Consider the following 15,594-nt stretch of genomic DNA (forward strand, 5'->3'; position numbering starts at 1 on the left):
TAAAGTAGTATGAACATGTCTCAATATATAAAGCCACCCAAATGGTTAACATTCATTGAATATTTACCATGTGCTAAGTAATATTCTATGTGCTTTTCATGCATTAACACATTTAATCCTCCTCTATTTTAAAAATTTTATCATTACACAATGTGAACAATTTTGGGGGCCCTTTACCAATTTCTCCTTGACCCCCGCCTCCTGTTCCTCCTTCCCCACCTCCATTTTAAAGGTAAGTAAATGGAATCATATGGTTGCAACTTGCCTAAGATCACTGGGCCAGAAAGTATTCAGAGAGCTAGGATTTGAAGCTTCAAATAAGCAATGAACAACACACTCTATAGTCAGCTTCTGTCTGTTGTCGGCTTAAAGGAAACTGGGCTTCCGCTAGGCAAAATGCCCCTGTCTATTACCTATTACTTATAACCTATATTAATGCTGGGCAAGTTTGAGTTTGTTTTCTCAACAGTAAAATGGAGATGCTTATATTTTCCTTAGTGAATATCTATAGGATTCTTAAGTTAAAACCAGGCATTCCCTAAAATAACACAAAAGAACAGAAGGTGCTTGGAGTTGGGTATGAATCAGTGTAAGGAGCTCATTTCTCTCACAATAAACGAAGGTGAACAGCAAACAGATTCTAAAAAAATTTCAACTTTATGGCAACATTAGGCTAAGAAGACATGCATAAAGACTAGCCTACCTACTGATATTACTACTAATTTTAAAATAATGATTGTGAAGTAATTTAATATATTCTTCAACCATATATTTATAAATATATCAAAGCAATTGGTACTCAGCAGGACTCCCCTTGTTTCATTTTTCTATTCTGAGGAATGTCCATGCAGAGATTCCAAACATTATCTGTATTTGTGGATCACGTACTTGTCACAAAAATTCATATGACTGTTTGTGATCCACAAGTGCCACCTAGTGATGAGATGATGACTGATTCTGAGCTTTCAACTTAAAACCAGGAAACAAAATGTGGGCAAATGAGGACATAAACTTTCACCTTTGTACTTGAGAAAGCCATTTCCCAGAAATCCTGAAATATAAAACAGGCACACTAATGTAAGATGAGGCCTCAACAAGCCTCCACTCTCATTACGGACATAAGATATTTAACATGCATGGTGAAACAACAGAATCTAGAATGATATAAAGAACAGCCAAGATGTCCACGGTTGTACACATAAACTGAAATATATGATAGAAATAATAATTGCTGTGAATTCAAAGGAATGAGGTTTTAAGCACAGACTCAATGCTTAAAAAATTATATTTCTGTGTACCAAAAAATGACTTCCCATATTTTCAAATGGCATAAACGTAGAGATATTACAGGTGAAAAGAAAATATATACACTTGACCCTCATCTTCATAGGATGAAAGTGAGATAGAGAAGAAATTGAAGACTAGGTAATAGTATTTATAAGTTTTTAAACACCAGCTGAAGACAGCCAAAGGTAAGAGTTCATGATGGAGGCTAAAGAACCCCACCCTCTTTCCAGGACAGGCTTAGGGATTCAAGGACAGAAAGGCCTTATATCCCCCACTTTTCACTTACGTACCCAGGAGCAGGTAGCCTCACAAAATGTGCTTTGCAAAAATGGGAAGCTACAAAGGAGTAAGAATAGTGGCAAGGGAGATAGGCAAAAGGAGGCCCTACCCCCACGCTCCCTCAGTCCCAGCAGAACATGGAAGTGATACAGAAAAAACTCTTGCCAAGAAAGAAGCAAGGAATTAAAAATTAAAGTTTTCTGACTACACTTGTAGGGCAGAGTGTTGAGACCTATATCAGAGGCTGTGGGATGGTAGACAGCTCAACTACAGCTGGCTTAATGTGGAGTACAGCTAAGTTTCAGAGAATCAATGAAATCCAAGGGGAAGGCCTAGTCAGCAAGCAGGGAGAAATGGATAAGGTCTCTTGCCTTCACGGAGAGAAAGTGAGGATTTGCCAAGAGAATGATGAACTTCATTTGTTTATTCCTTAAACCAACATCCAGCTATTGAGAAATACAGAAGTAAACAAAACAAAGGTCCTGATCTACGTGGAATGTACTTTCTAGTGTGTGTGAAAGGAGGAGGAAAGGAGAAAAGACATGTGACACACAGACAAAAAGATGAATAAGAAAAATATCAGATAGTAAAAAGATGCCATTTAGAGAACAAAAAAAAGGATGCTATGACAAAGAGACTGGTGGCAGCTTCAGGCTGGGTAGTATGGGAAGGCCAGCTGAGGAGGTTACTAATTTGTATTTTGATGACACAGGGAATCAACCAAAGATCAGGGAGAAGAAACAACTAATGTAAAGGCCCTAAGAGAAAAGAAAACAACATTCCCTTATTTGACAATATTTGAACCCCATCTATGGGCTAGGTGGTATTCTAGGCACTGAAGATACAGCAGTAAACACACCAAACCAGATCCTTGCTCTCATTATTTATATTCTCATGGAGAGAGACAATAAAGAGGAAGCAAGATATATAAGAAAAATATATCTTAGAAAATGATAAATGTGCTAAGAAGAAAAGAAGCATTAATTGTGTGTATACACATGTATGTACTCTCTCTGACCCCATTTTTAGACAGGGTAGTCAGGCAAGGTCTTACTGAGAAATGTGACATTTTAGTGATGTCCTGGAGAAAAAGTTGGAGTGTTGGGTGTGGCTGGTGCATAGTGGGAGAAGGGAAGAGTGATACAAGATGAGGCAGGAGGTATAGGCAGAGGCTGGATCCTGTATGGCTCTATGCACCATGAAAAGGAGTTTAGATTTCAGTCTAAGTGAAATGGGAAGCAAATGGAGAAATTTAAGGAAGAAAAGATGTGATGTAACTTACATTAAAAAATCATTCTAACTCTTATGTGAAGAATGGACTGTAGAATATATAAACATATTATTTTTATATAATCTAGTCTAGATTATATGTATATTCTATTACATATATATATTCTAGATATAATAATCTGGAATATATAATATCTAGAATATATAAATAGAGAGATCCATCAGGAGGCTATTAGAACAGCCCAAGCAAGAGATAATAGCTAGGAGGACAAGGTTAACGGTAGTGCAGAAAACTGCAGATCTGGGATATGTTTTAGAGGCAGAGTCAATAGGGCTTGCTGATGGTCTGCATGTAGGCAGGGCAGGTGGAAAGGTAGAGATGAATCAAGGACAATGTCTAGAATGGGCAAATTTACTGAAGGTAAAGAATGAATCAAGCAGATTTTTTATAAATAACTCAGTTTGGTTTTAGTCATATGAAGTTTAAGACGCCTATTAGATATTCAAGTGGAGACATCAAGTAAGAAGGTGGAAACATGAGTCAGCGGATCTATGATAAAGTCAGGCAAAGAGATGCAAACTTGGGAGGGATCAACACGTGGTTAGCATTTCTACTCAACTGGATGTGAACACCAAAAAACAATACGTAAATACTGGGGTCCAAGAACTGAGCATTGAAGCATTTCAACAATTAGAACACAACAGGCTGGACAGTAGCTCAGTTATTTAGAGAGTGATGCTGATAACACCAAAGTCCAGAGTTTGATCCCTGTGGCCAGCCACAAAACCAAAACAAACAGACAAACAATCACTTAGAACACAACAGAGGAGAAAGAACCAGCAAAGACTAAGAAGATACGGTCAATAAGGCAGCAGGCAAATCAGGAGTGTCACAGAAGACAAGAAAAAGAAATGTATCAAGAAGAAAGCAGGTATAAGAACAGTGAAAGCATTATACTAGTGGCTCTCAAAGTATAGTCTCGGTTCAGAAACCTCAACATCATCTGGAAATTTGTAAGAAACATAAATTCTCTGGCTCCAACCCAGAATTACTGAGTCTGAGGGTAGGACCCAGAAATCTGTGTTTTACCAAGCTCTCCCTCCAAGTTATGCTGATGTTCGGGAACTACTGCATTAGGCCAATACATTAACAACAGAATAATAATAAGACAAGATATTTCAGTGGAGCAGTCATATAGACCAGAGAGCTCTCCCCTGCTGCTGTTATTATTTATGGAATCTTTCCAGAGCACCCAGCTGCTATCTTAGGCAGGAAGAAGGGAATAGAAAAATTTATGAGGGAAGACTGAACTTTGAAATAACTGAATAAATCTTGGATTTTCTGAGTGAAAAATTACCTGAAAGAGGTAAGTTTTACATTGAAATTAATCAAGGTATCCTTGATGTAGCAAGATTAAATCCCTTTCTGTACTGAGTTGAAAAGAAGGAAGACATAAATAAGTTGCAATCAGTTACAGAAAAAGTTACTTTTCTGAACAACCTTCAAAAACAGGAAATATAAACATGAAGTTACATGCTTCACACAAAAAAGAGTATATGCGTATATCTGTAAGGGACTGGGTAGAAGATAGAACAATTAGATGACATATAGCTGGAAAAGTTGTTTCATGCTATATTTTGCCTTCCCTCCTCCATTCTGGTTCTAGCTTTGTAAGCAAGTGTGAATGGGGTAACAGAAGTTGCTGTATAGGATGAAAAAGCTTCCAATAAACTCCTTTCTTCATGAAATAACATTTTAAAGAGTGCAGTTTTATTATTTGTATAACAATAATGCAATCTTATATATGTTTAACAATATGTTACAACTTAGAAAGCACTCTTCTTACAAATGAGGAAGTTCTAGTCTCATAACCCTGTGAATATACAGGACTTTTTACTCCTTCCTTAGAGAAGAGAAAACCAAGGCTACAAGAACTGAAGTTATTTATTCAAGATCATAAAACTAGTAAATCAGATTCAGTCTGCAGATATGTCTTGTGGTGCCAACAAAACAGAGGCCCAACAGATACACACAGCACTTGGTCCAGTGCTTTGTACAGAGGAAACATTAGAAAAGGCTACTTAGAAGTAGCAAGTATGATACAACTAACCATCAACTTTTCAAAAGATTATATTCAAATTAGATTTTTAATTGTTTAGAAGGGGGTTTTAAATAGGCCTAACCTACTTTATGAAATAAGAGTAAAATTTGGGTTAGCAGGCTTCTGTATAAAGGGCTTATGGTAGGTAGTCTCCAAAGATTGCTGCCATCAGTCCCTTCTCTCCCTATCTGTGCCTGCCATTTTCCACTGAGAAGGGGAGTTTACTTCTTCTTCCCTTAAATCAAGGCTGCCCAAGGACCACTTGAATCAGCAGTGTAGAAGAAGCAATGTTTTGGGACTTCTAAAACCAGGGCTCAAAAGGCCTACCAGCTCCCATTTCCTTTTTCTTGTAACCCAGTCACCATGCTGTAAGAAGCCCAACTGATAATGGAAAGGCCACATGAGGGACAACTGAGCATTTGGTTGAGAGTCTCAGTGAACTCCTAGGAGACACCAGCACCACTCTGCCAGGTATTAGTGAGCCATCTTATATGCTCTAGCCCAGCTGGCTGCAATATATATCAAGATGCACCTAAACATGTCCATTCATTTTGAGCCAGCAATTCTGTTTCTGAAATTCATTCTAAACAATAATCAGACAGGTATGTAAACACTGTTCATGTTAGTCCAACATGTCAAATACTGATCCTATTATCTGTCCCTTACTTTCAGCATATTGCAGTTTACTTGATCTTCGTTAAATAGATTTACAGATTATGTTATCTCATTTTAATTAAATCAGACCTCACATTTTGGAAAGGTTTTACTTAGAAAGTACTTATTGCAATGAGCCATACTCAAATGACAGTAAGGAAACGTAACTTAAGTTTTGCTAGTTGCTATTTCATCTCCCATCGTTTTAAAATATCTGTTTTTGCATGTTTTCTAATACACATATTTTACACACACACACACACACACACACACACACACACACACACACACACACACACACGCAAAATTGTGAGTATACAAAACAGAAAGTGTTTTGTTTTACTACTAGAAAATAAATGATACAAAAAATGTGGAGACCACTGCCCTAACAAGACTCACTAATTAAGAAAGTCCACTACTGTCTACACTTCAGCTATCTCAGATTAACTATGGAAAACAGCACTCTGCTGATGTGGAAAAATATTACAAGTGTAAGGATTTTAAAAAATATCATATATACTTAAAAAAAGTTTCAAATACAAGTAGCTTGGTAACAAATTTACTTATTATATTAAGAATATAAAATAGTGGAGAAGATCAGATATGGAAGTAACTAGCATGTCTGGACTATGAAGGCCAAGCCTAAAAACACATAAGGAGATTACGTACATTATTAGATGAGGAATAAATCAATGTTCCAAACTATAGAAAGCAACCTGATGTTTTTCTTGACATATGGTAGATCAGCAAAGAAGAGTAGCATAGATGGCCACTCTTGAGACATACTGGCAACTGAGGTAAACAATGAAAAACCTAATATTCAAATTAGAACATACCAAAAGAAAGCCATTTTCTATTTACTACCAAATTTCTAATTTAAGTTCACAAATCAAATATGCTTCCTGGATTGTATTACCATCTGAATAATATAACAGTTTCTTTGACAATTTATCACTAACAATTATTTTGAATGATTGTTTTCGCTAAAGATAATTTTCATGAAGGTTGTAAAAAGAGCAGATATCCGAGTTACAAGTAATTTCCCCCGTCATACACATTCAACTAAAATGGTAAATAAATATTCCAAAAATTCTTTACAATCCCTCATTTATAAAAATAAAACAGAGGAATGCAAAGAGGACTTTGGTTTTAAAAGGAAAATCAATTTAGAAATATTTCCTTCTAAATTTATGTTTTCTAAATTAAAAAGTTTTCAATTAATTTTCTTATGATATGCATTTCTCCCCCTATAATTTAGTCCTCTTGGTTTTGGGTCTAGAACTTTAGTCTTTCACAATAAAGCAGATTGAAATTTAATTTCTTAATAAAAAATATAACAATTATATGAGAGAGGATATGTAGAATTTTTCCATTCAATTACTATTAAAAGGTATAAAAAACCAAATCAGAATGTTTCATGTGTGTTTTTTAAAGAAAAAAATTCCTTTAAAAACTAATTTCTTTAGAATGGAAGATTATCCCATTCCTTCATGCAAACTAGGTTTTAAAAAACACACAACCAAACACCTAAACTAAATGAAAAAATAACTATGCCCTTGTGCTCTTAATTTACTATGAAATAATTCTTCTTAATTGTCCCCAATTCATGTTATTTTTAGTTCAGTGACTATAGCTGTCAGTTTGGTTTGGCCCTGTTCTATGGACTATGTGAATGGACCCCTAGCTATGCTGCCATCGCTCTGGCTAGAAATTTGGAACATGACAGAACAAGCACAACTTATATTTATTAGTTAGGACTTGGGGCCTCCAACTATTTCAGAACTTCAATATCTATTAATAAACTGTGGCAGAGTGGAACTGCCATCTGCTGACAAGACAGACTTGATAACATAAAAGTAAAGCTTTGATTATTCAAACTTTCTTCCCAATTTTTCATGCAGTCTTTTAAAGACTGCCATAAAACATCTGACCCAAATAAATCTCTTGTTAAAATGTTATTTTTTGAGCCACACATGCACAATACAAAAAAAAATCTCTGTAGCTACCTTTTTTCTATAATAACCATTCCAGACTTCTACTGAAATCAATGATTACTGTTTCCCATGGAAGAGTTTATTGATTATTTTGGATATCTATAATTAAATAGTGACTAACACATCTATGGATTCAGTTTATCCAGACCACTATAAACTAGGTTTTTCTCTAATATCAGTTCCCCATATATTTATAATATAAACCTACAAAATATACAAGAGTACTTCAAAAGGTTTGTGGAAAAATAATTAAAAGATAATTCAAATCTTTCCATGAACTTTCTGAAGACTCCTCCTATATCACTGCGACAGTTCTTTCTATATTTCCCCTTCCTAGTATATTTTAGCTTTTAAAACAAAACTTTTGTGTGTCTCTCTAATGAAGCTTAAGAACATATATAAATGCTATAGTGACTATGTGCCCAATACTGTAGCCTTGCTCATATACTACAGCTGAGGTCAACATTGTGAGTCTCCTTTTTAAAAAGCAACCATTGTATATAGGGTCTTTTCAGCACTTTAGTACAGGCCCACAAAATACTTAGCTTACTCACAACACCTGGCCCTTTACAGTCTTTTACCCATGCTAAACAAAAGTACTTGCTGAGTACAATGTAGTGTAATGGAACCAACATTAGAATAAAACCCAGAACTCCTTTCTAGTGTAAATGCTACCTTAGCCAAATCACTTAACTTATCTAAACCCATTTAGCACATGTAATTTTAGAGAACCAGATGGGCATTTAATTCTCATGATTATGCTGTGATAATTTCATTTACTCATTCAACAAATAATGAGAGAGAGCCTTCTAGGAACTAGGCATTGGGGTTACAAATGTAAATAAGGCACCTTATGCTTTGTAGAGGAGGATACACAGTTTTGGTTACTAGTAAGTGCCATGAAGGATTCATAGAAATAACAAAGATCTAGGCTGCTTAGGGAAAGCTTCTCTAAGGAAGTGACATTTGATGTGGTACTTGACCCAGTACCAGTCATGAGAAGGAGCCAGTCATGTGAAGTTCTGGGGGAAGAGCACTCTAGGGGGAAGAGCACTCTAGGCAGAACAACAACTATAAGTATAATTCATCTTAGTGACTTTCCCAATCCATGATGGTCACTTTACTCAAAATCTAGTTTAAAATCTGTCCCCACTCAATGGAGCCTTCTGTGATTAACTATACTTTCAAGTTACCGCTTACATACTCAATTTACACTACACTCACAGTTTTAAATGTGTGGTTCTGATATGTAATGAACTGTTCTGTGTTTATTCTGGTCTCATAGTGTCAAATATTTTTAAGTAGAGATTCCTAGGATTCTTCCATTCATTTTCCACAGTACCTTAGCAGTATTGTGCACAGAAGAGAATATTCTATTAAATGCTCAGGACCAACTACTATAAAAGGAGTCAGTATTTTGTTTCCCCATTCCTAGGATAAGATTTGGTTATAGCATTCCTCAGAAAGAACTAAAGTGATATTGTAAATCCAGTGGAAAGAGCAACTGACTCACTACTGAGAAATCTCAAATTCAATTCTCAGCTCTACCATTTACTTAAGCATGTCTTCCAGGAAATCAAACTCCATGGCCACTTGTCAATATCTGTAAAATGGGGATATCATTTGCCCTGTCTACCCAGGATTAGTTGGTCGCCAACTAAATTCATGGGAAACCATGATCACTGTCGTTAAAGAACTTCTAAGCTTACTGTGGAAACAGCATGAATACTGGAAACAATGATGTAATTTCATTATAGAACTTGAAGAGACCTTAAATAATCCTGTTCAATCCCTCACTTTACATGAGAAATCACAGGCCCAGAAACATGAGGTGACTTGTTCAAAGCTGCAGAAATATAGCACAGCATCCAAATTTTCAAAATAACAAGCCCAGTAAATTTTTTGTGACACCACAGTCATTAGCACTTCTTGCAATCTCATCTCTATAACATTCTCTATACCCAGATCCAGAATAGTAAAAATTAAATGACTTTAAAAAAAATTTCCTCAGTAGATTTCTGAGGCTGAAACCTTACATAATTTGACATGAGAATTAAATTTAAGAAGTGCCAACTGATATTACTGAGTCACAATATTAGATATATAAGAATTAAAATTAGGTGATATCCTGGAAATATGTACCTACTGATTACATATTTGACCTGTGGTCAGAATTTTTTTTTTTAAACATAGTTTCTAATTATACTGATATAATGCTGATTAAATTATATTGTTATTTGAGAAATAGAGAATATGATTTTAATTCAAAAAGCAATCTACTTATACTATATAAAATATTAAAAACAACGTAAAATACTTCTTGTTTCTGGTCATCTTTCTCTGTTTTCTTATTCACGGTTTAACCTAAAAGCAGAATCTAAATTAAGAAATAGTTATTGAGTGCCCACAGTACACCCTGGATTATATAACACTGTTTTAATGTGTTCAAATGAAGAATATGATGGAAATTATGCAATGGCTTCAACATCCAAATCCAGTCTTCAATGTGAAAATAAACTGGGTACTAAAAAAAAGGAAAAAGAACAAAACCAAAAAAACCCCTAAGTGACCACATAATATTAGAAACAATTTTTCATCTAAAAACATTATCTCAACTAAAAGAAAGGTCTTGGAAACAAAAACCTATCAGAAGTGAAATGGGTCTAAGGAGAGAGCACCAAAATAATAAATGTCTCCTTAGTAACTTGCACTCTTCCAAGCAAGGATGTAAAAAGCTTTAGAAAGTAGTGTGCAAAAACTAAGGTTGTAAGAATCAAATGAAGTAAGTCTGTGAAAGCATGTGGCAGACCATGAAGTACAAGTTATTATTAAAAAACAATTTGTAGTCTGCAAGCATAGCAGTTCACCACAGAGTACACGTAAATGCTTATTTAAAAACTGCAATTCTTGTATACTGACTCACTGAACTTTTCTTCTTAAAAAAGAATCTTAGCCATGAAAGCTGGATCAACTATCCACTTCTGAAAAAAGGAATTTATCATAGTCTCAACAGAAAAACAAACAAACAAACAAACAAAACCACACCAAAAAAGTTTCCCCCTCTTTTCAAAATACAGGTCTTCTTTTAGCCATGCGACCTTAAAGCAGGTCACTGTTCCTCTCTGCAACTAAGTTTCCTAATAATGTGTCAGGCACTGTGTTGGGTGTTCTGCATATTGTATAATAGAATCTGTTACACAGATAAAATGAAATTATTATCCCTTGTTTACAGTTAAGAAAATTAAAGCTCAAAGGGGTTTGGAAACTTGACCCAAATCACACAGCTATTAAGTGGTATATCTGCTATATTGAACCTTCCTCCAAGTCCAAAGACCTTGCTTTTACCACCATACTACCTTATAAAATGAGGATGCTGTCAATGATCTCTGAAGTTACTTTATGCGATGAAAAACATGATGCAGTAAACCATTATTCTTCCAAAACATGTACAGCAAAAAAATGTATTTGCTGAATTGTAATTACCTCACTACTTTTAACTTACTGCTACACAAAAGTAATTTTAGATTTTTAAAGTAGAGATAACTCTTCGACAGCTTGTAATATTTCACTAGGACACACAGGGTTCTTTATAGTATATGTAAATGAAAAGTGCTTAATAAATTTTAAAAATGACGTAAAAATTGGTAACTGATAGATACTATTTTAAGCCAAAGTTTAAAGACGTTTTAAAGTGTCTTTAAAATATATATATACAATTTTTACTTTTCTAAATTTTATGGTCCTTGGAACAACTCTACCCCTCGTGAATTTGAAAAGAAGCAATGTACTAAAGACACATTGAAATATCTTGCTCTAAAAGGAATTAGTGCAGAATAAAGAATTTATTCGAGTTTCCTAACAGTGATTTCTGGTCTGCTGTTATATTCCGGTTGTCACAGAAATCGTTAGTTACCTCTTTAGAATATGCTACTTGAGACCTCTTTCATCACAGCCCAGTCTATGTAACTAAAGGTGAAATTCATCTATACTTGCCCAACTGAAGGCAAAACATTCAATATTACGAGTACTGTTCTATGGTATCGAAGAAACAACTATTTGTTACTCGGGCAAACACTTTATTAGATTTGATGATGTATTAATTTACAAGCATTTAGTAAGCATCCCCTACATGCTAGGCACTCAGCTAAAAGTCGACAATCCTTGCCCTGAAGAACACGTCTAGCGACTAGAAATTCCAAAACGGCCACAGTCTTTGCCAAATTTACTACTTACAGACATGAGAACTGGTGGACTGCACCATCCCACCAGTTCATTCTCCTGTTTGAGGTGACCCAAATCCAGGCACCGGAGTATCAAATCCAAACTCAAGAGAGCCGAAATGAGGGAAAAAGCTACTCCGGAGCAGTTGAGCTCGGAGACCCCCCCCCGCCCCCAATCCCGTCTCTGAAGGAGTGTGGGGACTCCCAGGTGGACCCCGCAGGGCCCAGAGAATTACAGGGGTCAGGGAAGCGCCTTCAGAGCCGGGACCCGCGTCTCAGTGCCAGGCCTCGCTCACCTCTTCCACCTCGATCTCCTTATAGTCGATCTCTTCAAAATTGAGGACCTGGGATGGGGCTTCGATCATCTCACCGGCCGAAGACGAAGAGGAGGAGGAGGCTGCGGAGGCTGTAGACATGATCTCTCGCGGCGCCCGGGGGGCCCGGGGACGGTGCCGCCCGGACAAACCGGGTGAGACCCGCGCCCACCCACCTCCGGACCGACCCTCAGCCTGGAGCCGTGCAGCCCTACCACCAGGCGATCCGTGGCGAGACTTAGGGCAGCGGCCACAGCCGTGTCCCGGCTCTGGCTCCGCGGCGCTTTTCGCTGCCGGACCCTGCCACCACACTTCCGGTTCCGGTCTGAAATCGGAAACAGGAGAAGGGCCGTAAGCTTGACGGAGGGGAGGGGAGAATTTTGTGACTTGAAAAGAGACAGGAAGGACGGACTGGGGGTGGGGTGGAGGAGGGTGAGAAGCTAGCTTGGATCTGTTGAACACATTTCGCGAGATCTTTGTTAAAGGTCCTCAGCAACCGGATGATAGCGCGAGAGCTGACGCGCTGACGTAATTAAAGTGCGCGAACGGAAGTGGCGCGGGGCACGACGGAAAATTCCTGCAGTTGGTCCTTTAGGAACCAGCGGGAAAGATAAAAGCTAGAGTTTTGTCTTTCTTTCGTGAAGTATGTTATCGTCCGACTTCCCCTTCTCTGAGCGACCTGCCGCTGGGCGGCTTAGTGTTGGGCTGTGTTTTTGTCACGAAGCTTACTTTTCACTAAACTGTTTCTTGGCAAAATTTGTTTCTCAACGTGATATATGGAAGGAAGCTGTTGGTTCTGTTACTTTGAGCTAATCCCTGACGCTATGAGAGATTCTAAAAGAGTCAGCGCATGCAACCTGAGTAACACTATGGAGGCTGAGTGCTCACAAACGGAAATTAAAATTTTGGTGTTATAACTTCCTGCAGATTAGATGGATAACGTATTTATAGTTTATAGGTTGTGTTCATCTCAAATTATGTATTATGAATGAGGAACACTACACGTATACTAGTATTTACGTTGATAAATTAATCATCAACAATAACCTTGCAAAATCAAATATCTTTGTCGTTATTTTCAGGACACGAGAAAATAGGCTTAGAGAGATTAAAACGATGATGATCCTCACAAACTAGATCAATCTGTCTCCAAGGCGGATAGTAGTGCTCGTGTTGTACTACCAACACCACTTTTGTTTTAAACTAGCTGCTAAACTTTAGTCGGTTTGACCTGAAGCCTAACTGTGGGAAACTTAAAGTTAGATTTGAAGATTTAAGGACCAATGATGGATTCTTGCGAATGTCAAATTTTAAGTCTGAGAATGAAAAGGAACAGTCTGAAAGAAGGGAAATGAGGGAAATAGTGATCCGGATGTCACCGCAGGAGAGCTTGCCACTGAAGGAGTAGCCAACCAAGGAAATGCTGCACAGAACTAGTTAAACACATCTGGGATTGCAAATAGGTCATAGGATCTGGCAATCAAGAGGTTATTAGGAACCCCTGGAAAACATTTTGTTATTTTTAATATGTTCTAGTAACACTGAATGACAGGTAGGTGAGTGGATAAAAGAGTGAAAGAAGGAAACATTTCTTCTTACTGTACACTCTGGATGATCTTATCCAGGCTCTTGGTTTCCCATACCATTTTATGATCATGACTCCCAATCTGTGCCCAATATTCAGATTTTTCCTGAATTCTAGACCTATTTAGATGTAACATAAACACCTAAACTTCAAGATGCCAAAGTAAATTCAAAAATTGTCACTCACTACAAATGTATTCCTCTGTGCGCATGTATTTCCTATCTCACTAAAGGATCCCATCACCACTCAGTTGTCCAGGTGAGAAATCAGGGCATGTGAAATGATGCACGGCTCACTAATAATCAAAAAGAAGCAGATTAAATCAATGGGATAATCATTTTCACCTGTCATTCCTCTTGCATTTCCAAGCTAGGATGGTTACCTCTTACGTTGTGCTGTCGCTCTGCAGGTTGTTTATATTTGATTTCTCTTTAACACCTTGATCTTAGTGCAGCTGATGCTGTCAATTGGGAACTCAAGAAATATTTGTTATATATTGTGGACGATTGAATAGCTTTTGTCAGTCCTCCCTTTCCCCAGAATGTAAAATCTGTTTCATATATCTTCAGTTTAGGATGAAAATCCTGACTAAAGGCTAATCACTACAGCCATAATGCAATTTTCCTACTTGATTTTTTTTCAACATTTTGTTACCAAAAAATGTCAAATATACAGAAAAGTTGAAAGAATTTTACAGTGAACTCCTGTATGTAAACCCACCACCAAGATTTTACTTTTAACATTTTCTTTTCTTTTTTTTTTGTGGCTGGCGTGTACAGGGATCTGAACCCTTGACCTTGGGTGTTATAATAGTGCACTCTAACCAACTGAACTAACCGGCCAGCCTTAAACATTTTCTATACTTGCTCGGTCATATATCCATCCATCTATCCGTCCATCCGTCCATACTTACATCCATTTATCTTTGGTGGTTTCTTTCTTGTTTTTGTTTTGTTTTGTTTTTTTTTGGTAGCTGGCTGGTATGGAGATTTGAACCCTTGACCTTGGTGTTATAACACTGTGCTCTAACCAACTGAGCTAGTTGGCCAGCCCAGCTTTGGTGTTTCATCCACTGACTCGAACTTCTGATATTGATACTAGTCTAAAAATCTATTCTTGTCCTCCTTGTTTGTAGATAACTTTTTCTTTTGTCTGCCTGGCAGCTTTTCCCTAGCTCGTGATAATAGGAAGTCCCAGCAGTGTTCATATCTCTGGGTCTAGTCATTCCCAAGGTCCAATCCATTGGACTCTTCCATTATGTGATTTAGTTATGTGAGCTGATAAGTTCCCATTTTTCATTTAAGCTGTTCCAAGTTGTATTTTTGTCACTTGAAGCCAAAGAATCCTAAGTAATGAATTTTAATTCAGAGAAATGATGGAGGGAAGCTGAACCCATCTTGGTTTACCTCAATTTTGACTTTGCATTCCCTTTTATTTCTTTAACTTTCATGAATTAAGGATGGACCCCACAATTTCATGTCAACTTTAGCCACCAGTCCAAGTGTTTCCACAACTTCCCAGAGATAAAGCTACTTGGGTGATCTCCTTGAAGTCCCTCCTAGTTTGAGCACCCTCTACCACCCACCCTCATCTCAGCACCCTGATAATTACTCTCTAACCTCCAACTCTGTCTTCAATTTTAGCCCTTTTATGCTCTCCAAGAAATGAGGGGACAAAGGCTTCAAAATCCATTTCCCACCACCTCTTTGCATGTTCTAAATGGAATTCTCATCTTAATTGGCTCTTTTTGGATATGGGGATATCTGGCACCTATTTTCATGGAGGCTTAGTGGGAACTGAGACTAAAATAGCTCCACTTTAATATTCTTTTGCATTGGCATGTGTAATAGATAAAGAGTTTCATATTTTACCAGTTAATATGACTTTCATTGTAAGGAACAGGAGACACAAAGGGGGGTTATTGGCTTA

At 37.2% G+C, this 15,594-nt stretch overlaps 1 protein-coding gene across 5 annotated transcripts in view; it reads right to left on the reverse strand.

Annotated features, from left to right (window-relative positions):
* MAP3K7 (mitogen-activated protein kinase kinase kinase 7) overlaps positions 1 to 12,499 on the reverse strand; it is a 77,417-nt gene extending 64,918 nt beyond the window's left edge. For 3 of the 5 annotated variants that reach the window (XR_010023619.1, XM_063097203.1, XM_063097202.1), the window contains exon 1: positions 12,063 to 12,497. Coding sequence is in view for 4 of the 5 variants with exons in the window: in XM_063097203.1 (XP_062953273.1) it covers positions 12,063 to 12,182 (120 nt within the window). In the remaining variant the exon portion in view is untranslated. Of the gene's footprint in view, positions 1 to 12,062 lie in introns of all 5 variants that reach the window. The other 2 variants (XM_063097204.1, XM_063097205.1) reach the window with 2 other exon arrangements.
* Between the last annotated feature and the right edge of the window lie 3,095 nt (positions 12,500 to 15,594).

This window comes from Cynocephalus volans, chromosome 5, assembly GCF_027409185.1.
Source record: "Cynocephalus volans isolate mCynVol1 chromosome 5, mCynVol1.pri, whole genome shotgun sequence".
Classification (NCBI taxonomy): domain Eukaryota; kingdom Metazoa; phylum Chordata; class Mammalia; order Dermoptera; family Cynocephalidae; genus Cynocephalus; species Cynocephalus volans.